We start from the raw sequence: 27,251 nt of genomic DNA on the forward strand, positions 1-27,251 counted from the left end.
GGGATTTTGATTTCTAAGGTTTGGGGGTTTAATTGAATTGGGGTTTTTGCTTATTTTAGCATTAATTGGCCATTGTAATTGATAAAAGTGAAAAATTGGGCCAACACAACATTTTTATTGGACGAAGAACGTTAGTGGGTAGTGCTACCCAAACGTTTCCAAACTTACGGGTAGTTCTAAACAAATAAAAAAAAAATGAGTAGTTGTTCACAAATGACCCTATCTTTAGGGTAGTTTTACACAAATTTTCGCCAAATTATTGCGTTCACTATGTTAATCTTAACTTCTACACAGTGCCCACAAGTTTTATTATCTATTTAACTTAATCATTTTAACCATTCATTATGTTAATGTTAAACACTTTTAACTGACTGCTAACTATAGTTAGCAATATATATTTTTTTCCCCTTTAATTTTAAATAAATTGGTTAGTAATATGTTATCTATCTATACTATATATTAAAAGGCGTTCCTTTTAAAGGAACGGTGCCACGTGACACTCTTTAATGTATATGAAAACATGTCACAATGCCACGTCAGTGACACGTAAGCTTGCGACTTCATTTAACAAAATTAATAAAATATGGTTATATCTAGATTCAAACCCTCAACCTCAAACAAATAAATGCTACACACTTACCAACTCAACCAACTTCTATTAGTGCTATAAATTTCACATATTTAACGTTATATATTTCTTTTATATTAGAGGTTATAAATTTCACAGTCAATGTTTAATTTATTTATTTTTCACAAAATTAGAAAATAAATACATATGAAGAAAAAAAAATCGAGACAACATTTAAATCACACACTAGCTAAACAACAGTTAAACATAATTATCAAATTAAAGAAGTACAAACTAGCAATCCGGGGCATCGCCCAGGACACACACTAGTTATAACTTTATAAGATGGTGTGGTTATTACATATCCTCCAAACTTACGATCTTCCACCATTGTGAGCTTCTTTCATCTTTTTCTCCATAATAATTAAATATTGATAAAATGAATTATTTTCTCTGAACTAACCATAAGATTTAATACTTGTAAACCACAACAACTCCACTCAAACAAATTCAAGACATTTAACATGGCAAACATAAAGGACACATTGCAAGAAATTTACACTGACAATGGAAACGAAAAATTGAAGCCAATCAAAAACTAAAATCATTAGATCACATGGCATGCCATATAGATAAGCCTTGCCTCGCGTCCTGCTACGTCAGGTTCATTCCTTTGATTGACATAGGTCGCGAGCAATATACAGTAGATTGATTAAATGGACAATCAACCCAACAACGAACTTCTAGTATGAAATTTACCAACGCTTTGTACACAAAAATTAACAAGAAATTAATTATCAATTTAGGATGAAAAAATGTTGTTCAATCATACCTTTGCTTGAACGAAGAACACCAAAATTCTTATCGAAAAAAAAGCAAAGAAGAATTTTGGTAATGTTATTGTATTTATTAATCGATCCTTATTAGCTTTGAATTTCGGAGTAAAAATCTCAAGGTTTGTAACAATTGGGAATTCAATGAAATAATCGTTCTAAATAAAATAGGGGCGTGTGAGAAACGGAATGTGAGGGGTTTGAACAAAATGGGTTTTAATTTTGTATTTTATATCCTTAAATTTTTAAGTAGTAATTAACTAAAGTGGGTGGTTATCTTAACCACAATTTAATTATTGTTAACAAAACAGCTTATGAAGGGCATATATAAAACAATACATAAAACTTGTAGGCACCAATTAGAAGTTTGGATTTACAAGGGCACAAAATAGGAGACGCAATATTTGGGGGTATTATGTAGAAAAACCCTTTGTTTTAAATTTGGATTTAGAAGGGTACAAAATAGAAAACTCAATATTTGGGGTACCATGTAGAAAAACCCTTTGTTTTAAACTGGTTTTCCCTTAGTGAAACACATGCCGTAAAAAAAAAAAAAAAAAAAAAAAAAAAAAAAAAAAAAAAAAAACTGAAACATCAATTATTCAATGCTAGCTAAATTGGGGGACTACGACTAGTTCAAGAAAAAATATGGGGCTAGCTATAATAAAAACTCTAGCATATTTGTTGACTACGGACAACTATGGTCGACTATAATAAAAAAACTAAATCTCAACCGTTTTATTTATCTAATCTTAGCCATCCAATCCAACACCTATGCTACACGGGTGGTGGATTTTTAGGCGGGTATGGGTATGCAGGTACCATCCTCCATATCCGACCCGTCCCATTATCATCCCTACAACCCTACTTGAAGAAAAATAATGTGGCAACCCAAAGTTACATGTATATATAACTAGCCATGCATTGTGGATGCTCCAATGCATTTATGAATTAAAAAAAAGAAAAAAAAAAACATATCCTCAAAATACCAAGTGTTCACACCATATCCTCAACTATATATAGGTATCGAACATCTTACTCATCCTCATTCGAGTTTAACCATCCTTCACCATTTCATGCTTCAACAAAAATATTGTTCAAAAAAAAAAAAAAAAAAACATCTTCCCGTTGATTTCTTGCTAAGCACACGGTAATAACACCAATTACCAAACACAAATGGCAGCACCGATAAACAATGTACGAATTTCTACACACTAACTTAGAATTTAAGTTCTATTACGTACATATGTACTCCCCCTATTATATGTCTTTTATAATTCTTCCTTGATTTAACGTTTGTGTTAATTATTGTACGAGGATTGCAGTGGTCCTTCCAGCTTAAAGATGATCAAGTCATCACAAAAATTATGATTAGACATGGATACATTGTGGATGGAATTGGCTTCGAAATCAAGGATTCAGTTGGAAAAACTGTAAAGTGGTTTACAGGCCCCGGCGGATCACTTTCTGAGGTATCATAACAAGTAACAACAAGTCAAGTCGAGTCGAGTCGAGTCGAGTACTAAGAGAGTATATGATTTAACGTTTTTGTTGAATTGTAACACTTTTTTTATATCTGATTGGTTTGATAAATTAAATACAGTCTTTCATAAAAGTAGGTCTATCATTTATTTGATTTTACTATGATATAATTGAAGTAAATATATACGTTAATGTAGATTCCGCTAAGTGTTGGAGAAAAAATCACCCATATTAGCGGGTCAACCGGGATGTACTATGGAGAGATATTATGCATCACCACAATTAAGATATATACCACTTTACGTCCAGAGGGATATGGACCATATGGTGAGGCCAAGGCGGCCAATAACGTAACGCCTTTCTCAACTCCGCTTGCATTGGATGGTTCTATTGTTGGGTTCCTCGGATCCAACGGAAAATATTTAAATTCTATTGGAATTTATAACGCGGTATGTAAGAAATATACAAATTTCATTATAAGATCATGTGTTTATAACGTGTTATCTAAATGAACTTTATTTATATGTTGGTATCATCTCCCTCCTTTGTCTTCCTAGCAATACCTAATCAAGAATTTGAATTAAGTATATCAAATCTTCATTTAATCGAAGTAAATTTAATATTTGTGCTGGTATATAATATATATTTATATAGTTTACTAATTTTTAAATTTCAGCGCAATATAATCAAAGAATATGGACCATTTGGTAACAAAGAAAGTGGAAAAAAATGGCATATTGAGCTTAATGATGGTGAGCGATTTTCCAAAGTGTTTATCAAACATGGATTCATTGTCGATGGAATTGGCTTTGAAGTATCAAGTCCTACCGGAAAGATCAGCACCCAAATGTTTGGTGGGCCCGGTGGGGACACTACTGAGGTACGAGTACTTTTTTTTTAGTTATTATTATAAACATAACTTTTATGTTATGTTTTGACCATATCTAGTGATTTATATATAAGTATATTATATTTCGAATCCATTGTTTTTAAAACATATTGAAAGGTATAAATACATAGAATAATGTACTGGAACTATATTCATATTCGCTAACCAATTAACATGCATACAGATTAATTTGGATGAAAACGAGTATATGACACAAATAAGCGGGGAGTACGGAAATTACTTCAAAGAGGATATCAGAATAGCTTCGATAATGATCTATACAAATTTAAAAGAATATGGACCATATGGACGCGGAGAGCAAGTCACAGAAGCTAAGCCTTTCTTAACTCCAGTGCCATTAGAAGGCACTACTATTTTTGGCTTTAATGGATCCTATGGAACTTACCTTAACTCAATTGGATTATCTGAGAAGGTAATTAAATTATCATCCAACATTATATTAGCGATAATTATGTTAAATTATACGTATGATTTTTCATTCAATTAATTAGTATCACTTTTAAATTAAGATAATTTTTTAACCATATTTTTCAGTACAAGAAGGTCGACACTTACGGGCCATTTGGACGTGCTTAATGTTATTGAAACTTATGGTGGGAATGTGTTTCGCAGCTTAATGTTATCGTCTTTTTTTTTCAATTTTTGTTTTTTCAATAAGCTCTTTTCGTTCTATTTGAACTTGAGCCCGTGTTTATTGTGTTGTCATTTACATTTCGTTTTCGTTAACTCTCAATATCAATGGACTTTTCTTTTACTCTAAAATTGAACTATTGTGCCTTTATTTTATTTTTTGGGTTGTATATATATTAAATTTATCTTTTGAGGGTATATGGCGATATAACAGTGTCATTTTTCAATAAATGACACCACAATATAATGATGTGTCAAGTTATAATTGGCCAGTTTTTAATTTATTTTTAAAAGGATAAATGTACTATACATGTATAAATGCTTGTAAATACATGTATTTATATAAAGAATACATCATTATAGTTTTTTTTAAAAAATAATCATTCCCAAAACTTTAATTATAGTTAAAATTCTGAAAATCAAACTTAAAAAAAAAAAAAAAAAAAAAAAAAAAAAAAACCTGCAAATCAAATACTCTGTTTTTAGTGTTCTTCAATTGACAATGGTGTTCATCACATTAATGGCCATTTTTTTTTAATGATATCTCTCCTGGGCAAATAGGTGCAGCGATTAGGTTTCCAATTCCGGCGACTCTTTGATGAATCACATTTATATAATTTGTGGTTGGTGCACCCGGGTGCACCATGCTCATGGTGCACCCAAAAGAACATTTAGTATATTTAAAAGAACATGGGTAAAAAATGAATATGTTTTATTTTTCTTGCAACTGCAAATCCATCACTCTCTTCTCCTGCAATTTCTCACTCCTCTTTCTCTTCCTATCACTCTCTTTCTTGCTGCCAATTTTTACTCTCCTTTACACCATCATATTCATTTAAGAATTTCAATGAATTTGGGTAAAAATCATTTCCAAAGTACTCATTTTCTCTCTCCATAACTTTTCTCTTTTATCTTTTTCTATTTTTCAAAAAAATTTCAAAATAGCAAAATTGTTCATCTTCAAAGTGAAACCCAAGAAAAAAATTGAACTTGTTTCAACAATTCAACCTTCAAACTTAAACAAATGGTGGATTCAAGTAAAATGTAAGTATAAATTTTGTACATGCAAATTATTTTTCGTCAATAAATTTAAAGTCAAAGTGTTTAATTTTGTGAACTTGGGGTTTTTTTTAAAAAAAAATAAAAATAAAATAAAGCTATGAAGTACAAGTTGTTCAAAAAAGAACAATTGGAGAAGAAAGAAGAATAGTAACGAATTGAAGCCAACTGGAAGATAACCAAGCAAGGTTAATTTTTCAAACACTAGCTTGTTCTTTTTCAAACAGTAACATGTTCTTTTTATTCCATATTCTTTAAAATATGCCTATGTTCTTTTCGGAGGCCACGTTCTTTGTCGAACACAAACATGTTCTTTTGTTGAAGATTATTATGCATGTTCTTTTTCAAATACTAGCATGTTCTTTTTCAAACACTAGCTTGTTCTTTTTTCAAACACTAACATGTTCTTTTTATTCCATGTTCTTTAAAATATGCCTAATGTTCTTTTCGGAGGCTATGTTCTTTGTCAAACACAAACATGTTCTTTTGTTGAACTCTATTATGCATGTTCTTTTTCAAATACTAGCATGTTCTTTTTCAAACACTCGTATGTTCTTTTTTTTTTCCTCATGTTCTTTAAAATAAGCCTAATGTTCTTTCCGGGTGCACCATGCGCATGGTGCACCCGGGTGCACTATACTATTTTCAAAATTTATATAGAGTTTATAGGCACATTTATACTAATTTATAATTGCTTTTTGAGTCTTTTATCGCTTATTAGGTTGTAATTGCATAAGTTGTTCATTTTGTTCTCTATTACGCTTCGTTTGTGTTTTCTTAATGTTTCAGGTAGTTTCTATAACTATTTGGACGCTTTCGGAGTGATTTTGGAAGAACCGGATAATGAAAGGATGAAAAGTCGATGAATCGAGGTTGTTCAATGAAGGATATATGTTTGTGGAAGCTTGTTTTGAGATTTATACGCATGAGGAATGGATATAGCATCCACAAGGGTCGTTATGCACTATACGGAAATGAATTTGAGTTAGAAACGAAGAAAAACGATGTTTTACAAAGTTGCAAAAATGACCTTTGTCCACTCTTTTGATCATAACTTGAGTTCTACAAATCGGATTGATGCGATTCAAATTGTGTTGGAAACTAGACTTGAAGAGATTTCCATTGATAGGTTAAACGCCCCGAGAAGATTCCTAGAACAGAAGTTATGAGCATTTGAATCTAAGAGTTGCAATCTGCCAACCGCAGGGCTGGCTGCGCCTCTGTCCCGCGCCCCCTCGAGGCTGCTGCCGCCACTGCCAGGGCGCGGGAACCACCCTGCGGCCGCAGGTTCTGGCGAGCAGCCATGGCAGCCATGTATAGCTCGTGTTCTCGACTTCTCTTGCGGATTTATGCCACGTCATATTCTATCATCCAATAATAATTCAACTTATGTAATCTTTATTTTCTTATTTCTTTTCTTTAATTATTTTTAGATTAGTTTTAGGATAATATAAATATTCAAGGGATAATTATTTTCCCTTATGCCTTTTTATGCCTTTTATTTCTTTTATTATTTTACATTCTTTTTTTGTTTTTCTCTCTTGAACCCTAGTTTCTCATGGCATCTCCATGGATTCTTCCATGGATGATTCTTGGGTTTATTATTTCAATTCATTGAGGTATTTTATTTCTATTTCTTGTTGTTAATATGTTTTATTCCTTAGATCTAGTTTTAATTATTTATTTTATGCTTGAGTAGTTTATTTCTAGGGTTTGGGAATCCATGTTTATATTATGAATCTTGATTGATAATTTTAATATTTTGATTATTGATTTCTCTAATTGATAGTGTTTTATTGATAATCTTGCAACCTGATCAATTATATGATTAATTCATGTTAATAAGAGTTTGAATCGAAAGATCTTACTTTTAGAGGCTTCCCTACAATTAGCAATTCTGATTATGTTAGCGACCGAACTACATATGTTGAATTGAGAGCGTTAAGACCCGACCGTAGGCTTAGCAATTGCTCTAGATAATTGATTGATTGAATTGTTATTGATGCTTGATAAATTTAGAACTATAAACATGGTGAACCTTAACCCTAGGTCTTTTTATTAATTGTTTTATTCCTATTTTAATTTAGACTACTTTTCAATCCCAATTTCATGACATAGTTTAGTTTCTCCATACCTTAGAAGTTAGATTGAATAGCCATCTCTCTGTGGATTCGACCCTACTTATCCTACTACATTGTTAGTTGGTTTTGTTAGGAATTTATTTTTGACAGGTGTACGACAACCTATCACTCTTCCGCCGCACGTAGATTTGGTGAAGGTTCAAGGCGGCGGCTCTAGGTTCCGACGAATTTTCAAGAGGTTTATGTGTATTTTGGGTGCGTTTTTGGTGCTTTTTTAGGGATCTTTCTAGGTGGGTTTCTTGATTGGTTTTGGGGTGGGTTTTTGGTGCGATTTTAAGGCTACAATATAGGCATTCCGGCATGGCAGTTCTTGGCTATTTGGCGACGGTTTTAGGATCGGTTTTGGTCAATTTCAGGAAGGTTTCAGGCGACTTTCTCGGGAATGATAAGGTCAGTTTTCAGGCAATGTTCCCGATAATCATTCTTCTTCTCCGTCCGGCAGCATATCCATGATTGATGATTGATGAACGATGATGATGATGGATGAACGATGAACGATGGTGAACAATTTTGATGTAGATGAGGATTTAATTTTATGATTTCTAATTATAATAATAAATTCGAAAATTAATTTTAATTATAAAACTAAATTTTCATAATTTATAATTATTTATTTCTAAAATAAATACATGTATGAAAAAAAATACAAAAATAAAATACAATTTTAATACATTTTGGATATTAAAAATAATTCAGAATGAAAATAAAAATACAAAATACAGACAAATCAGATTTTGCCACATCAACAAGTTGTGGTGTCATTTTTAAAGAATGACATTGTAGAATTTTTAGGCGGGATATAACGTATAAAAGTTGTAGCATAGTCGTCGAATACGGACGACTACAGACAACTAGGTCGATTACAATAAGAAATTAAATCTCGGTCATTTAGTTGTAATTGACTAATCCTAGGCGTTTAATTCGACAACTCAAAAAAACAGTCATCAATTAGCTTGTTTGGTTAAATTTTTTGTTCAAACGCTATTTTTTCTTTTCTTTTACAAACAAATATAAAAATATCTTCCAAATAATAAATATTCATCTTCAACTTATATCATCTAAAACCTTCATGTTAAACCTACAACATCCATTCTACTGATTCAAATTAAATAAATTCTTATATTTAGTTTAATTTCATAAATTTTAATTGTATCATTGTGTAAATAATCATTTAATATATATTTTGACTTTGTCAATTAATTTTGTTAGATAAATTCATTAATAAATTCTTCAAAGTTTAAAAATAATAAAGTTAAAGTTATTTATTTAAAGATTCGAATAACAACTATTTCAGTAAAAGTGAAAAGTATATTGTGCTTCATTTTGATATAAATTCATGATTCATCCGCAAATGTTTTTTCATTTTTTTTTTTTTTTGTGTGAATAGCAATCTGCCATTGGAAACGTTAAGGTTGAAGATGAATAATATTGTTTTACTTTATTAAAAAAAGATCCTTTTTAGGTGAGTGTTTTATGGAAATAAAACATTATAATGTATTGATTATGGGCGTTTTTTAAGGTAAAGATATTAAAAAATATCTTATTAGATTTAGTTGTTACAATTATGTTAATAAATAAGTTCCAAATTCGAAAATAAATTCTTATCTTTAAATAAATTATCACAATTAATTCTTAAATTTGTATAAATACACTGTACGAAATTTTTACTCTTTTAAGAAAAATACGGAATTAAAATTGATTTATTTGTTTGATTCAAAACGAACATACTAATTTCTTATTTTTAAATAAACAAAAAAGAAAAAGAAGTTTTGTTTTTTTTAAAAAAAAAAAGCGTTATATGTTATTTTAAAAAGAAGCGTTATTAAAAAAGAAGCATTATTATGGGAAGATATATATATATATATATATGTACATATATATATATATGTACATATATATATATATATGTATATATATATATATGTATATATATATATATATATATATACAGTCAGAATTTGACCTGTCTGACTTGGGAAAGTTGAGCTATTTTTTGGGAATTTCTGTAACCCGGACGAAGGATTTTGTGGTTCATTGTCAAAGTAAGTTTGTAGAGGAAATTATTCATAGGGCAAAGATGGACAATTGCAAACCCGTGGTCACACCTGTTGACACTAAGTCAAAGCTCGGCGCTGACGATGGTGAGCTTGTGAAGGATCCCTCTCTCTACAGGAGCCTTGCAGGTGCACTCTAGTACCTCACTTTCAGTAGGTATGTCTATTTATGCATGCTCCTAGGGAACGTCATTTTAACGCTCTTAAGCGCATTATCAGATATATCTAAGGCACCTATGACCATGGACTACATTTATATCGTTTAACTCCTGCAAGACTTACTTCTAACAAAAATGTCGATTGGGCCGGCTGCCAGACACTCTGTGCTCCACTTCAGGGTATTGTGTTTATTTGGGTGATAATCTTGTCTCATGGTCTGCTAAACGATAGGCTACGTTGTCCAAATCCAATGCTTAAGCAGAATATAGAGGCGTCGCTAATGTTATTTGTAAATTACGTTGGCTCCGGAATCTTCTTCTTGAGTTACATCGTCCTGTTCGACGGGCGTCCTTGGTTTATTGTGATAATATATCGGCCGTATATTTTTTGTGCAACCCGGTACAACACCATCGTACCATACACATTGAGATAGACATCCATTTTGTTCGCGACAAGGTCGCTCTTAGTGAGATCAAAGTCTTACATGTTCCGTCTTCTTATCACTACGCCGATATTTTCACAAAAGCGTTACCTCGCCAACTATTTTTAGACTTCAGAGACAGTCTCAGCGTCCAACCTTTTCCCGCTTCGACTGCGGGGATGTGTTAGATAATATGTTAATATTATCCGGTTAATATTCTGTAAAGATATAAGGTAATTTAGGTCATCTCATGATTATGTTGTAAATCCTATATATATTGAATGAATGAGAATGCCTCCGGTAAGGAGAATTACACTATTCTACACTACGTAGTACATAGATTATACTAGTAGTAGCTATTGTATCACCAACTCATCATCTCTACAGCTAGGACTTGGCTATAAACGTAGATTATCATGGTACCATGATAGCACACCATAAATTAACTTGATGATTTTCATCGGTACAACTTTTAGATTCATGTTGTATATTCTCAAATATTATGTTACTGTAACCTATACGAAGAGACCAATCACGGGTATGACTTAAGAGTCCATGTAATTCTAGAAATTAAAGCATATTAATTTTTTATTTCTCAAAAAAGGAAAAAAAAACATATCATTTCATATTGCCTCTGTTCTTTTTTACTTGATATGTTTTTTTTATTACGCTTGACAATGCAAAACTTTAATGATCAATAACTTCAATTCTCGTTCCTGATAATTTGTGGGACCTAGGCATAATGTAAGAGAGGGGCCCTATACATAACCAAAATTTCTATTGACGTAATAGATTTTGATAAAAGACAAATAAAAATAACTTACTCTGTATTTTATTTAAATAATACATCCAAGAAAAATGAAAGAGGAATAGTTGAATTACCTATGTCTAATTGACAACTAGATAAAAGTTGAACAAGCCACATCATTCATCAGAGTAATTTGTAATAGAGAATTATTTTGCTCCTATTTATCTTGCTAATTTTTTTTTAAACCATTGCCATGACATTAATTAGCCAGATATTTTTTTTGACGAAATATTAGCCAAATAAAAAAGGGCTTAAATTTGGGTAATTAAAGAAGATTTAAAGCAGTGTAATTGAAAATTATGTATTTTAGGAATTGTTAATCATGGGAAACTGGAGTAAAAAGATGTGAAGAGATTAAAAAACATTGTAATCTCCACCTAATTAAGTGATATGAGAGCTATATAATAAAAGCTAATGAATCTATTTCAATATGTTAGAGGGTATCTAATACTTTTAGACATATTATAAGTACGCAAATCAAGCCCATAAACTATTATTCTAATTGGATTTTTTTTATAATTTTGGACCCCTTTCTAGCGTGGGCCCTAGGCCACCGCACCCCAGGCCTACCCCTCAGGGCCGGCCCTGAAAATCATAAAAAGTATATATTATGATAGTATTTATTGAGACAAATTTAAAAACATCTCTAATGAATATGTTTTTCCTTACATATTATTCACAAAAGACTGTTAAAGGAGGAGTAGTGAATAGTGTATAAGTCAAAGCGTGTCAAGTAAAAAAGAACGGAGGAATATATCTCCATTTTCAGACCAAAAAAAAAAAAAAAAAAAAACTGACCTTAATACCTTGATAACAAGAATCTCATTAGTCCACTTATCTCTTACTCCTTTCATTTTGTAATAATCTTACACTTTGATCTTTTTTGACTTATTTGTTTTCAGTCAAATCAAAATAAAATGAACATTTTTTTTTTTGAAAGAAAAATGAACATTTTTTATTTATTTTATATTTTATATATATATTTTTTTTGGAAGTTCTTGATCGACGTTGGTAAATGGTAATAGTGTGGGAGTGGTTTTATGTAAGATATATCTTTTGGGTTTATGAGCACACAACTACAAATATTTTCAAATCCACCTACAAAGAAATTAAATGAGTAATGAATTTGCATTCAGTAAAGATATTTGGTATGATAATATATAAAAAAAAAAAAAGTCATTGATGATGTCCGTACGCGTCCATAGATTGTATTCCATACTGAAATATGGTTGTTATGTATTCTATCACACATTCACACCCCTTTACATGACTTGTATTTGGGCTTGAATATTTTACAATTGTGTTTTCCGTTGAAAGTTATATTTTATGGGGAATAATTTTTCCAATAAATTATTTTCTATTATAACAAACGAGCCTAAAATAAATGGCTAATATCGATTATTGATAATTTGGACTTTTACCTATTCGTGAAACACATTTCTTTAATGGTGCCGAACAAGATTGATTGATATATTTTCTTAAATGCTGCCAAATATGATTGGTTGATTGTTATAGTTTTAAATGTTTTCACATATGGGACATGTAAAAATAGATACAGAAGGGATAACCCCTTGCTAATTCATGATAAAATTATTGGTCCTCGCTTTGTGAAATACATGCCAATGAAAAAACAAAGGCTAGCTAAAGTGGGGACTACAAGGCTACAATCAATCCAAGAAAGGGAAAAAAAACGAAAATGTGTTGTAATTTTCTACTCCGTATAATTAATGTAAGTTATGCTTTCTCATTACGTTTTTTTTTTTTTTTCCAATTTTTTTAATTTTATTTTATTTTTTAATTATTATTTTTATGGCATCACTTTTTAATTTAGTTAATAAGTTGTCTTTATTTCTCTCATATCACTTAGCCTTTTTATTTTTTCTCTCCATCTTCATCAGCTTTAAAAATCGTGTTTATTATCATTATTATCATTAGGGGTGTAAAAAAACTGGCCCAGACCTGAAAACCGACCTAAACCGGACTTGTTGGGACTGGACATGTGATAAGTCGATATTATACCGTTATTCTTGGGTTATTTGGAATGCGTTTACTATAGAATTTCAACTTATAGTTCGTGTTTTTGTATGTTTTATCCAAGTTGGACTCGATTTCTTCTATACTGGTTGTTTAGTTGTTATATTGTGATTTCAGGATGAAATGGAGCTTTGCTGGAGTGATAGATGATGATTGATGATAATACTACATGGCCGTGTACCATATGCTACATGGTCGTGTGATTCTTCCATCCACGCTTACATGCTACATGGTCGTGTACCCTTAACTACACGGTCATGCGATAGTTCCAAGTATGAATGTTTGCTACATGGTCGTGTACCACGAGCTACACGGTCGTGTGATTCCATCTCCGTATGAAGTCTACCTACACGGTCATGTACCTCTCAACTACACGACCGTGTACGTATATGATGAAATCTGAAGATCAAGTATAGGTCAGCTACACGGTCGTGTACCCATCAGCACACGGCCGTGTACGTGTGCGCAGGAGATTTATTTTATTTATTATTTATGTTTATTTTTAGGAAAGTATAAATAGGGGTTTTAACCCTATTTTAAAACATCTAGTTTTTTATTATAGCTTTTCCATTCTACGTTGTTTTGTGAGAGAACACATAGAACTCCATTGAAACATTCATCTTAATTCAATTTCAAGTATTTCTCTTTCATCTTTAATCTCTTTAATATTCTATTGTTATTATGTTTTCTTTAATTATTTGTCTTGCTATTTCTATTATCATGTGTGAGTAGTTTCATAATCTAGGGTTAGGTTGAACCCTAATATGGATTGATGTGTTATTTGATTCCCAATTCCCAATTTAATTAATTTATAATTCCTCTTTGTTAGGGTTGGTTTTATTATCAATGATTAACTAGAAATAGAATTGTTGAATGTGATTAGGTTTACAACGAAAGTTGATTCTTAATTGATTTTAGAACCCTAATTAAAAGTTGGAGCTTTTATGCATGAAAATAGCTAATTGTTCTTGCTAGGACTTATAGGATGCTGTTCTCAATGTCTTTAATATGTATGATTCCATGAAAATAGGTATGTTTTCATGTTAGGGAAGCTATTAGTTGATCGAAAGAAACTCTTAGTATTGTTTTAGGGAGCATCTGTCCTATGGAATGTTAATTGATTTAATTGAGGGAAAGGGATTATTCTATTGCATTGATTCATATTAGTGGGGATACCTAATCTTAGATGTTTTTAGTTCTTGATTAATTCCGTATTATTATTATTATTATTATTGCTTATTAGTTAATATTGTTCTAGTATAGATTCCTGAATTTTGTTTGGTTACTTGCTTAGTAATTATTTGAGTCTAATTAATTAGTTGAACTATAGTCTCTTGGGATCCGACCCTTACTTGCCCGTCTACATAGTAGTGGTCTTGTTAGGTTATTTTTGTTAGGTACACGACACGCCTATCAAATTTTGGCGCCGTTGCCGGGGACTACCGGTTTCATTCTAGTTATTTGTGATTCGTTTTTACTAAGCATTTATTTTGTTGCTTCGGCTATTGTTCCTTGTTTCTTTGATCTTCCGTTTTAGTTTCTTTGTTGCATGCAAACTCGAAGTTCAGGTTCAGATGATTAACACCTTTTGATTCTGAGATCGAAGCTACTGCAAGAAGACGAAGAAGTAAAAGGAGGAAAAATTGAAATACAAGAGATATGGTCGATCCGAGAACAAAATCTCTTTTGGAGTATGGTATTCCGGATACAACAACCGAATTCCTCTCCAGTATTGTTAGACCACCTGTCGCCGCTCAGAGTTTTGAGTTGAAGCCCCAATTCATACAGTTCATCTCCAATGATTCTTTTGCGGGCTCACCTAATGATTGCCCAGTGAGTCACATTGATAGTTTCTTGAAGAAGTGTGACACCATGAAGCTCAATGGTGTCACTGATGATGCTATTAGACTACGCCTTTTCCCTTTTTCACTACGGGAGAGAGCTAGAAGGTGGTTACGAGATGAAGGTATTGGTTCTTTTGATACGTGGGACAAGCTTGCCAAGGCCTTTCTAGTCAAATTCTTGGGGCAAGAGAAAACCGCAAAATTAAGGAACGAGCTATCTACTTTCCATCAATCCAATGACGAATCCCTATATGAGGCATGGAGAAGATTTAAACGATTGCAAAGACAATGCCCTCACCATGGTATTCCAGAGTGGATGTTGATCCAAACGTTCTATAATGGTTTGACCTATGAGTTTCGCATATACATTGATGCTGCGTCCGGAGGTTCTATCATGACGAAGAACCCAACTGATGCAAAGGATTTGATTGAGAAGATGGAGGCTAATGATAATTACCATCCAAGGGGACGAAATGCTATCAACATAGGTAATAAACATGATGTTGATGTTTTAACCATGTTTACTAGTTCTGTGCAGGCACTAACTCATAAAGTCAATCAACTCCAAGCCGAGTCCCCTCGACCCTCGATGGAAACTTGTCAGATGTGTGGATTGCAAGGCCATACTGCGCGGGAGTGTCAACCTAATTATGATGGAATGACGATTGAGCAAGCTAATGCTTTTTATACCACTACCTCCACAAGGCCATTTGATGAAGGGTGGAGAAATCATCAAGCGTTCTCATACAAGAACACTCAAGCTATAGCGAATCCTCCACCACCATACGCTTTTCAAGCAAGGGCACCTTTCAATCATCAATCCACACAACCACCACCACCTCAGGCCTCAACATTTGATCTTGAATCAATTATGAAGGATTTTACTACCTCCCAAATTCAACAACAAGAGCTTATATCAAGGCAATTTGAGCTACAATCAAAGCAAAATGAATATTTTCAAAACTCAATCCAATTGCTTACCGCTCAAAATAAGAGGATAGAGACTCATCTTTCTCAACTTTCACAACAAGGGAGTCATCTAACAACTCTTCAAGATCAAGCAAAAGTCCAGACAAAACAATGCAATGCAATTTTCGTGAAGAGTGATGAATTGACTATAGGAGGATTAGAAGAGAAAGCGTGCAATGTGGAGTCAAGAACAGAGAAAAATGAGAAAGAAGGTCCCAAATATGTTGCTCCACAAGCATATGAGGAGCCGATGCCTTTCCCGCAAAGGCTTTCAAAAGCCGTGCTCGATAAGCATTTTGGGAAGTATTCTGAGACTCTTAGAAAGGTATATGCTACCATTCCTTTTTCCGATCTTGTAATTCAAATGCCTCAATTTGCAAATTTTGTGAAAGGAATTCTAGATCATGATTGTAATGATAAGAAATTAGTAAGTTGGGTAGTAAAAGAACAATGTTCAAATCTTTTACATGATAGCCTACCACCTAAATTGCATGATCCCGGTAGTTTTACTATCCCTTGCATGATAAACGAAACATATTTTGATAGGATCTTGTGTGATCTAGGTGCTAGTGTTAACTTAATGCCTTCTTCAGTGTATGACAAATTAGGTTTGAAAAACCTTAAACCCTCTCCTATATCTCTTCATATGGCTGATAGAACTGTTAGACTCCCTAAGGGTGTAGTTGAAGATGTATTAGTTGGAATTGGTGAACTTGTCTTTCCTGTTGACTTTGTTGTAGTGGATATGAAAGAAGACCATAAGATCCCACTTATCTTTGGTCGCCCTTTTCTTGCTACAAGTCAAGCTTTAATAGATGTACCTAAAGGACAAGTGACCATTAGAGCTCAGGATAAACAAGTTGTGTTTAAGCTTTTCGATGACCATAATTTTACTTTTGATGGTGGTACTTGTTTAAGAATTGATGCTACTAACCCTTTGGTTGATAAGTGTGTTTCTAATAAAAATCTTGTGAGCAAAAATGACTATATTCCACCACATGATGGATTTAACTACTTCAAAATAAGCTCGGATACAAAGCACATCAACTCTAATTTGAAGGAGTTGTTTGGAGGTGGATATATTAATGAGCAATGCCACGGAGTATCTTCTCCGTGTGGTGACCCAGGTTGAGCTACTAAAGGAGGTCGAGCTTATGACCTTAAACAAGCGCTAAATGGGAGGCAACCCATTCCCTTTTTCCTATTTTTTTGTTTTATTTTCCCCTTTATTTTCTTTTTCTTGTTTTTGTTTTTTTTAGTGTCTAGGGGATATGATGTGACGATTTTTTTTAGGGCGGTCCCAGCTCTGCCCTTAGGTATGATCCCTCCTTTGCCAGTAGGGCCTAGTTTTCTATTTCCCTTGCTTGTTCTTATTCGATATATGTTCACATTGAGGACAATGTGAAGTTTAGCTTGGGGGAGAGATTACCTTTTGCTTTGGGTTGTATATATACGACTATGCCTCAATGATGATATGTAATATATGTGTAATTTTAAAAATTGAAAAACTTGTTTTTGAAAACCCATTCACTGATTGGCTTGGGATTGAGCTTGTTTGTGGCTAGAATGGTCTCCCCGCTCGACCAATATGGATAGCTTGAGTACCTATGTGAGACTTTTGAGCCATTGTTGACCGGTACATCTTATTCCAGTCATTCTTTTCATGTGTGTTAGATTTTCCTTCCTGTAATTTGATTCTTGGATTTGCTTTGCGATTATTTGAGACTTATGATGCAATGTGGAAGAGTGATTGAAGTTCCTTTTAGATAATTAGAGCCAAAACTTCTTAGGTTTTTGATGCTTATTCTATTTTCTTTTTATTTTACATTAACTCTTAGGATGAACCAATTTGGATTTCCCTTCTTTGACGCCTTACATTTTACGCCTTAGAGCCTTTTTTTAGGTTTATTTGATGGAGAATCAATGTATTAATTTATGCCCTGTTGAGTTGTGTTTGGAAAATAAAGAGAAAGAAAAAAAGAAGTTAGAAAAAAAAGAGCAAAAATGAAAAAAAAAAAATAGAAAAATAAGTTTGTGTATGCTCTAAGTTTCAAAGAAAAAAAATAAGTTGAAAAAAAAGAAAAAAAATGAAAAAAAGAGAAAAGAATGTGAAGTTCTCATGAGAATTTGAGTTGGAAACCCATGAAGAAGAAAGAAAAGCAATATTTGTCATGGAAATCTATGTTGTCTTGAGAAGAAAAGTGAGAATAAGGGCATCCTTGTATGTTGTGCGGAGGAAATAAGGTTGGTTTGAACCCGACATTTGGCTATGTATGTAGTGGGATTAGGATTTTTGTTATTTTTTAGCACCACATTCCCAAATGACGTCGTCTCACCCCATATAACCGAGCCTACCCTTATTTAGGATCTCATGACTTTCACATCTGCATCATCGCTTTACAAGTGGAGAAAATCTATTAGCAAATCTAAAGAGGAAAATTGCATGAAGTCGACGTGCATAGTTGCAATTAGGATGAGTGATTTCTTATTCTAACCCTTGTAGACTGAGTTGGTTAGGGGACATGTGTGGAAAGAATGGTTGTCAATTTCGAGTGCATGACGTTTATGGTGGTTTTATAATGAATGACTTGCATTTCTTGTTTTTCACTTGTTTTAATTCATTGGCACATATATTCTTGCTTGAGGGGCTATCTTACTCTTCTTGTGTTTCATGTTTCAATGCTTGAGGACAAGCATTGGTCTAGCTTGGGGGAGTTTGATAAGTCGATATTATACCGTTAATCTTGGGTTATTTGGAATGCGTTTACTATAGAATTTCAACTTATAGTTCGTGTTTTTGTATGTTTTATCCAAGTTGGACTCGATTTCTTCTATACTGGTTGTTTGGTTGTTATATTGTGATTTCAGGATGAAATGGAGCTTTGCTGGAGTGATAGATGATGATTGATGATAATACTACATGGCCGTGTACCATATGCTACATGGTCGTGTGATTCTTCCATCCACGCTTACATGCTACATGGTCGTGTGATTCTTCCATCCACGCTTACATGCTACATGGTCGTGTACCCTTAACTACACGGTCATGCGATAGTTCCAAGTATGAATGTTTGCTACACGGTCGTGTACCACGAGCTACACAGTCGTGTGATTCCATCTCCGTATGAAGTCTACCTACACGGTCATGTACCTCTCAACTACACGACCGTGTACGTATATGATGAAATCTGAAGATCAAGTATAGGTCAGCTACACGGTCGTGTACCCATCAGCACACGGCCGTGTATGTGTGCGCAGGAGATTTTTTTATTTATTATTTATGTTTATTTTTAGGAAAGTATAAATAGGGGTTTTAACCCTATTTTAAAACATCTAGTTTTTTATTATAGCTTTTCCATTCTACGTTGTTTTGTGAGAGAACACATAGAACTCCATTGAAACATTCATCTTAATTCAATTTCAAGTATTTCTCTTTCATCTTTAATCTCTTTAATTTTCTATTGTTATTATGTTTTCTTTAATTATTTGTCTTGATATTTCTATTATCATGTGTGAGTAGTTTCATAATCTAGGGTTAGGTTGAACCCTAATATGGATTGATGTGATATTTGATTCCCAATTCCCAATTTAATTAATTTATAATTCCTCTTTGTTAGGGTTGGTTTTATTATCAATGATTAACTAGAAATAGAATTGTTGAATGTGATTAGGTTTACAACGAAAGTTGATTCTTAATTGATTTTAGAACCCTAATTAAAAGTTGGAGCTTTTATGCATGAAAATAGCTAATTGTTCTTGCTAGGACTTATCGGATGCTGTTCTCAATGTCTTTAATATGTATGATTCCATGAAAATAGGTATGATTTCATGTTAGGGAAGCTATTAGTTGATCGAAAGAAACTCTTAGTATTGTTTTAGGGAGCATCTGTCCTATGGAATGTTAATTGATTTAATTGAGGGAAAGGGATTATTCTATTGCATTGATTCATATTAGTGGGGATACTTAATCTTAGATGTTTTTAGTTCTTGATTAATTCCGTATTATTATTATTATTGCTTATTAGTTAATATTGTTCTAGTATAGATTCCTGAATTTTGTTTGGTTACTTGCTTAGTAATTATTTGAGTCTAATTAATTAGTTGAACTATAGTCTCTTGGGATCCGACCCTTACTTGCCCGTCTACATAGTAGTGGTCTTGTTAGGTTATTTTTGTTAGGTACACGACACGCCTATCAACATGTAAATTCAGGTCCGGTCCCGGTCCTTGAAATCCAAGGATTCCGGGTTTCAGGTCCGGTCCGGGTAAAACCCGGAAATTTCAGGTCTGGACCTGAAACCGGTAAAACTACTTTTTTTTATTTAATAAGTCTAAATAGGTCCATAAACAGGTACAAACAGGTCCATAATAGGTCTAAACAGGTCCAATTAGGTCCAATCAGGTCTATAACAGGTCCAAACATGTCAGCACTTTCATATTATTAAAAAAAATTAAAAAAAATAATCAGGTCTATTCAGGTCTAAACCCGGACAAGACATGATTTTTCAGGTCTGGACCGGAACCGGACCTGTTGATTCAGGTTCGGTCTCCGGTCCTTAAAAATCAAGGATTTAGGTCCATGTCCATTCAGGTCTGGGTCATGTCCGGTCCGGTTTTGGACCGGTGTACATCCCTAATTATTATTATTATTATTATTATTATTATTATTATTATTATTATTATATCTCAAAAACAAAAGTCATACAACCTACAATAAATTAGTTGGAAGCCGAGATACAATCTGGGCCCCCACTCCTCTAGCTCTAAGTACGGACTAATTTTTACAATTATTTATTGTTAACAATGGTTAGAAAAAGGACTAATTTTCACAGTTTCTCCATAAACAACAACAAGTACGGAAATAGAGCTCTAAGTCTCTTTAAGATGTTTCGGTGCTCAACTCTTTCAGCCATCTATCCATTGATTACTTGTGTAAGATAAACCTTGGGACTTTTGATTTGAATGCGAAAGAGACTTTTAATATAAAAGTGATGCCTTTTTTAAAAAAAAAACGAAAGAAATGTATAGTTGTAATTTAAACTTAGTAGACTTGAACTTTGAAGTCCGCTATTATTATAAGTTTATTTCAGTTGCAATTTGAACTTTGTTAACCCTTAGCGAACTTACATAGACTTATGAGACCTGAAATGAGTGAAATTTAGGTGAATATATATAACAAACTCTTAGGAGACGAAGGTAGCACTCTGTACTGTTTTTCTTTTTTTTTTTTCTTTTTTTTTTTTTTTTGTCATTTCGCTGCCCTTTTTTTTTTAGTTTTCATCTCCTATTTTGCCAGTTTCTGTTAAGCCATATATTGTGTATAGCTATTGGGCCAATGTATAAGCCCTAATTACATTCTTAGGTTGTATAAATATATTGTGCATAATGTAATACAATACACAGAAAATCATTCTCTCTAATAATCCTCTCTAATTTGACATGGTATAAGAGCCAGGCCCACAATCTCACGATTGGGGCCTTAATGGCGAAATTATAATCAGCCAAAAATTATTGACATCTCACATGTGTGGGGAGTGTTGAGATCATGAACAACCCACATGTGAGCAATAAAAAGACTAAAGGGGGAGTCTATTGGTAATGGAATCCCACATTGAAAGAATTCAAGATTTACCACCACTATATAAGGCTAAAGGGCTACTTCCCTCGTTGTCATATGGTTTTGAGGTGGAACCTCCTTGTTCTTGTAATAATACGATAAATGATGAGTATTCTTACAAGGTACAACAATGTTTGAAAAGATTTGTGTTAAAATGTTTGTCTCACAGTACGATTTATTTAATGGGGCTCTATTACTGTTTCTTGAACAAGTTAGCTCTCCAAGGAGAGAGATAATGGAGAACCAATTCTATCCCAACATTGTTGTGGCTCTTCAATGGCAGAAGAGCTACATAGCCTACATTGATGTTGGAATGTTCATTGGAGTTTACTAACTATTCAATGTATAATCTCTATTGATTGTTGCGAGACTTGTAATATCTTTTAGGATTACAACTTTACCAATAGTCTATATATGTAAAAGTCATTTTCATAGTTGATATTCGACACATTACATGATGATGTATTCTTCATCCTGATTACTGAACAAAAGCTTGTGTGACTCCAATCCCTCACCCAGTCACCCTTAAATACATGAGTGTGTGGGAGTGATGTTAACCTTAGGGAACGAGTCGGCCATAATGTTTTGTACCTTGGCCGGGCCAAATCTCGTTTTCAAGGCAGTGGTTTTTCCATGACATTACGTACCTAAAATCGTAAAATCATATTTGACATTTCTCCTCCCTACATTATTTATCTCCACTATGTTAATTTGTAGCTTTTATGTAACATATATTTCCTACAGGTAAGATCAATAAGTCTATATATTGCATTTTGGAAAATGATTCAGAGCGATTTTGTGTTGTATTTTTTTATGTTCTTCAATTGATTTTTCCATCACAAGAAGAGTTTAATTTGTAACTTGATGTGTGCAAGTATACTAGTTAGAAGCTAAGATGACCTGTAAAATCGGTGGGTTTAAGTATTATCAAAAAATATGAGACATAGATAAAACCTTATGTTTTTCTACAGTGGCACATTTTTGTATACTATAATGTACCATTAAAGTATAAGTTGTATTAATATTACTTTTTGTGTACTATTATAAACGTAATGAGACTTTTTGTCATCTTCTGTCGTTGATTATTTTCTCCTACAATAACTTCCACATGTCACTTATTAGGTTGTAGTGGTACATTTTGTTATCTTATATGTTTTTAAAACCTATAGCCGCTATGTGCCAATATTTAACCAATGGGAGTGGTCAATATCAATTGTAATTTTCCCTACATTAGAATGTTGCCCTTTTTATTTATTTATTTTTATTACTATAGCGCCCAATAATTCATGAAACACTATATATTCTTCAATGGCGTCAAACAATATTGATTGATTGATATATTCTTAAACATGATTGATTGAAATATTCTTAAATTCTTTCATATAACGTACAATCTAACCGGGCCCCTTGCTCATTCATGAGTCACATGCTCTTCTTAATTAATGGACCTCCAAATATGTTTTTGGGTTTTTCTACATTGGACCCTTAAATTATTGCGTTTACTATGTTAATCTAAATTTCTACACAGTGCCCACAAGTTTAATTAACTACTACCTCCGTTAAATGTTATCTGCAACTTTGGAGTAGTTTGCGGTTCACGATGCAAAATTTGATAATGGTGATTAATGAATTTTAGGGGTATGTAATTAAGGTGGAGAGAGAATATTTGGATAATTAATCAAACACCCACTGCCACCACCAAGACCGGCCACCACCCACTGCCAACACCAAGACCAGTCAACACCACCCACTGCCACCCACTGCCACCACCAAGACTAGCCAACACCACCCACTGCCACCACCAAGACCAGTCAACAGTCTAACACCACCGACACCACCTTCACCAAGACCGCCACCGCCACCGCCTTCACCTACCCGCGAAACCAACTCCACTACCAACCCCACGAAACCACCACCACTACCAACCCTCATGAAATTACCACCACTACCAACCCCCACAAAACCACCACCACCACCAACGGAAGACAAAACCCAGAAAATCCGGCCCCCACGAAAATCAGATCCGGAAAAACCCACCCCACGAAAATCAAAACCCAGAACAACCCACCCCCACGAAAATCAAAAACCAGAAATCCCACCCCAACTTAAATCAAAACACAGAAAAACCCACCTCCTCGAAAACAAAACCCCGATCCGTCGGAAAACCGAGAAAATCCCACAAATTCATCACGAATTGAACTTCTTGAAAGCTGAAGAAAGAGAAAGAAGAACTCAAATCCATAAAACCCACTACAAATTTTTAAAGAAGTTGAAGAGAGAGAAAGAAGATCTAAGAAAGATGAAGAGAGATAATGATATTGAGAGAAGAGAGAGAATATATGGGGGAAGATGAAGATGAAGATGTAGATGAATAAAGATGAAGATGAATGTAGATGATTTTGGATTTCTTGAGTTGAAGATGAATAGTTGATGATGAAGAGTTGATGAATTAAATTGGGTTAGTTGGGGTGAAAATTGGGAGAGAAATTAGTGATTAATTAAATCTGATTATAATTAGTAAATTGTGTTTTAATTTTTTTAATGAGGGTAAAATTGACATTTGACTAGTTTTTTTTTACTAAAAGAGGAAAGAAATTTTTTGTTGCACATAATGTTTAGCGGACAAAAATGGCAAAAGTTGCAGATAACATTTAACGGAGGTAGTATTTAACTTAATCATTTTAACCATTCATTATGTTAATGTTAAACACTTTTAATTGACTACTAACTATGGTTAGCAATATATATATTTTTTCCCTTTAACTTTAAAAAAATTGGTTAGTAATATGTTATTATAACTTTATAAGATAATGTGCTTATTACATATCCTCCAAACTTACGATCTTCCACCATTGTCAGCTTCTTTCATCTTCTTCTCCATAATAAATATTGATAAAATGAATTATTTTCTCTGAACTAACCATAAGATTTAATACTTTGTAAACCACAACAACTCCACCCAAACAAATTCAAGACATTTAACATGGCAAACATAAAGGACACATTGCAAGAAATTTACACTGACAATTGAAACGAAAAATTGAAGCCAATTAAAAATTAAAATCATTAGATTACATGGCATGCCATAGCATCAAAATATACAGTAGATTGATTAAGTGGACAATCAACCCAACAACGAACTTCTAGTATGAAATTTACCAACGCTTTTAGTTAATGTAATCATTTTTAATTATTGTACACAATAATTAACAAGAAATACATTATCAATTTAGGATGAAAAAATGTTGTTCAATCATACCTTTGCTTGAACGAAGAACACCAAAATTCTAATCGAAAAAAAGCGAAGAAGAATTTGGCAATGTTATTGTATATATTAATCAATCCTTATTAGCTATGAATTTCTGAGCAAAAATTTTAGGGTTTGTAACAAATGGGAATTCAATGAGATAATCATTCAAAATAAAACAGGGAAAATTTTTAAATAGTAATTAACTAACGTGGGTGGTTATCTTAACCAAAGGTTAATTGTTGTTAACAAAACAACGTATGAAAAGCATATATAAAACAATACGTAAAACTTGTGGGCACCATTTAGAAGTTTGGATTTAGAAAGGCACAAAATAGAAAACGTAATATTTGGGGGTACCATGTAGAAAAACCCTTTGTTATAAGTTTGGATTTACGAGGGCACAAAATAGAAAGCGCAATATTTGGGGTACCATGTAGAAAAGCCCTTTGGTTTTTTAACTGGATCTCCCTTAGTGAAACACATGCCGTAAAAAAAAAAAAGAAGAAAAAAACTGAAACATCAATTATTCAATGCTACCTAAATTGGGAGACTACGACCAATTCAAGAAAAATATAGGGCTAGCTATAATATGCAACTTAAAGTTAAGCTGCATATTATAACAATATAGTTGGACAGTCACCCAAATATTAGCTACTACCTCTGTTACATATTAGTTCCAACTTTGAAATATTTTATCTCTTACAAATATTGAGTTGCAACTAATATGTAACGAAGGTAGTATAATATTAAGGGAGTGACTGTCCAACTCTATGTTAAGCTTCTCCCTTGGCTCGATGCAGCCCCATTTGGTCCACTCATGACCATAACCGGTGCCGAAGCCTCTTACGGACCTTTTAACTTAAAGTTGTTTATGTTTAAGTCTGACAAAGGTGATAGTCCAGCCTTCCCCTACATGTTATTCCCTAATCAAGCCCCCAAATGTGCCAATCTCGCTTTCTATGACACCGTTGTTGCCAACACCAACCCGGAAAATATTCTTCCTTTTAATCCTATTCTTGTTGCTTAATAAGCCAAGTTCACGCTTCCACTCGCAGCTAAAATCATTTTCCATTTTATTGAATACGTTTTCCCCCAATTTAGAAGAAAGATATTTTCCATCACAAGTGGAGGGAATTCATTTTCCCTTACAATTGAAGTAATTCATTTTCAGTTCAACTAAACAATGAAAAATGCTTAAAATGGAAAATCATTTTACATGCAACCAAACAACGAAAAACGTTCATAAAAATGAATTTTCCAATGTAAAAGATTTTCCATGAAAAAATATTTTCATCTAAAAACGATTTACACCCTACCAAATGGAGCCAAAGTGGGGGACTATTAGCTTATTAGTCTATCCATAAAGCTGATTAGCAAGGAGTGGATGCCTTAGCTTATTAGCTTAACCTTCCCATCTATAAATAGAGTATCATGAAGTGCATGGTTCAACACAAAAACATCCAACATAAACATAAACAAAGTGTAACGAAAATGTCTCCAAAAACAGCCACTATCTCCCTCGCTCTCTTCGCACTTACTGTTGCTCGTACACTGTCCTCCGCCCATGCCCAATGCCCTGCTGCTTCAATCCCTGAAATCCTGAACCTTTATGATTTACCACCGTCGATTTTCCCTAGTAATGTGCAGAGCTTCAGCTGCGATGTCATCACCGAAAACGCCCTCAAGTTATCGATTAACTTGAAGGGTGAATGTGTGGTGACTAGGGAACTGTTTGGAGTCATAAATGTTCTCACGTGCAAAAAAGAGATATCGGCGATCCTATCTTATAGGACTCTCGCCGACGTTGAGGGAGTCACTGTCCATCTCTCGGGCAAAATCCCAATCCCGTTCCCTAGCGGGCCCATGACCATAACCGGTGCCAAAGTTTACGAGTTCTTGGGCTTAAAATATTTTGAGTTTATTTCCAACAGAGGTAACAGTCCACCCTTCCCCTTCTTTGCATTCCCTCCGAATCCCCCCAAATGTGATCCCACACCTCCTTTCGTTCTCGCTGGCCGCCTACTACCTTTTAATCCTCTTCTTGTTGCTTAATAAGCCAACTTCAGGCTTCCACTCGCGCACAGTCTTGCACTTAGCTTGCTGATGCGACATGCGAGTTCATCTACGAACGTGAATGAATTATCTATCATGTACGTTTGTGTTACATCCTTTATGTTTCTACTTTTGTTTCTTTCAATAAATCTGCTTACATGTAAGCAGCCCATCACTGTAACATACCTTGTATTATCATGCATGTTGTGATATTAATCAACTACTTTTGTGAGTCTTATCTATATTTGTTTAAGTTTTTTTGGGATCAAAATGCATGTCTATTGCCAAATAAACTAAACTAACTTCAATTATTATTAGCCTATTTTTATGTTAGCTGATCATGGGATTATCTCTAGGTCTTAGGCTTAGTTTGTTATTTTAATTTCTATAAATTGTAACTTTGCATTGAGTAGAATATAA

General features: G+C 33.4%; 3 protein-coding genes and 1 non-coding gene across 4 annotated transcripts in view; 3 read left to right on the forward strand and 1 right to left on the reverse strand.

Moving 5' to 3' along the window:
• The window catches only part of LOC145595471 (uncharacterized), a 74,034-nt gene that overhangs the window by 23,816 nt on the left and 22,967 nt on the right, over positions 1-27,251 (forward strand). Inside the window, exon 2 of the mRNA XM_081651890.1 lies at positions 25,670-25,742. Within this exon, the coding sequence (XP_081508016.1) occupies positions 25,670-25,742 (73 nt within the window). The remainder of the gene's footprint in view (positions 1-25,669; positions 25,743-27,251) is intronic.
• Positions 2,401-4,547, forward strand: LOC145593644 (mannose/glucose-specific lectin-like). The gene is made up of 6 exons (XM_081649936.1): positions 2,401-2,598; positions 2,727-2,873; positions 3,081-3,332; positions 3,560-3,763; positions 3,957-4,205; positions 4,328-4,547. Exons 1-6 carry the CDS (start codon positions 2,578-2,580, stop codon positions 4,367-4,369), a joined length of 915 nt encoding a protein of 304 aa, XP_081506062.1. The 5' UTR covers positions 2,401-2,577; the 3' UTR covers positions 4,370-4,547.
• On the reverse strand, positions 15,143-15,249 carry LOC145596384 (small nucleolar RNA R71). Its single transcript, XR_014103224.1, has one exon. It is a non-coding gene; the product is annotated as a small nucleolar RNA R71 (small nucleolar RNA).
• On the forward strand, positions 26,240-27,046 carry LOC145595903 (uncharacterized). The gene has a single exon (XM_081652333.1). The coding sequence runs from the start codon at positions 26,271-26,273 to the stop codon at positions 26,829-26,831; it is 561 nt and encodes a 186-aa protein (XP_081508459.1). The 5' UTR covers positions 26,240-26,270; the 3' UTR covers positions 26,832-27,046.

Source organism: Chenopodium album, chromosome 19, assembly GCF_948465745.1.
Source record: "Chenopodium album chromosome 19, dcCheAlbu1.1, whole genome shotgun sequence".
Lineage (NCBI taxonomy): Eukaryota > Viridiplantae > Streptophyta > Magnoliopsida > Caryophyllales > Amaranthaceae > Chenopodium > Chenopodium album.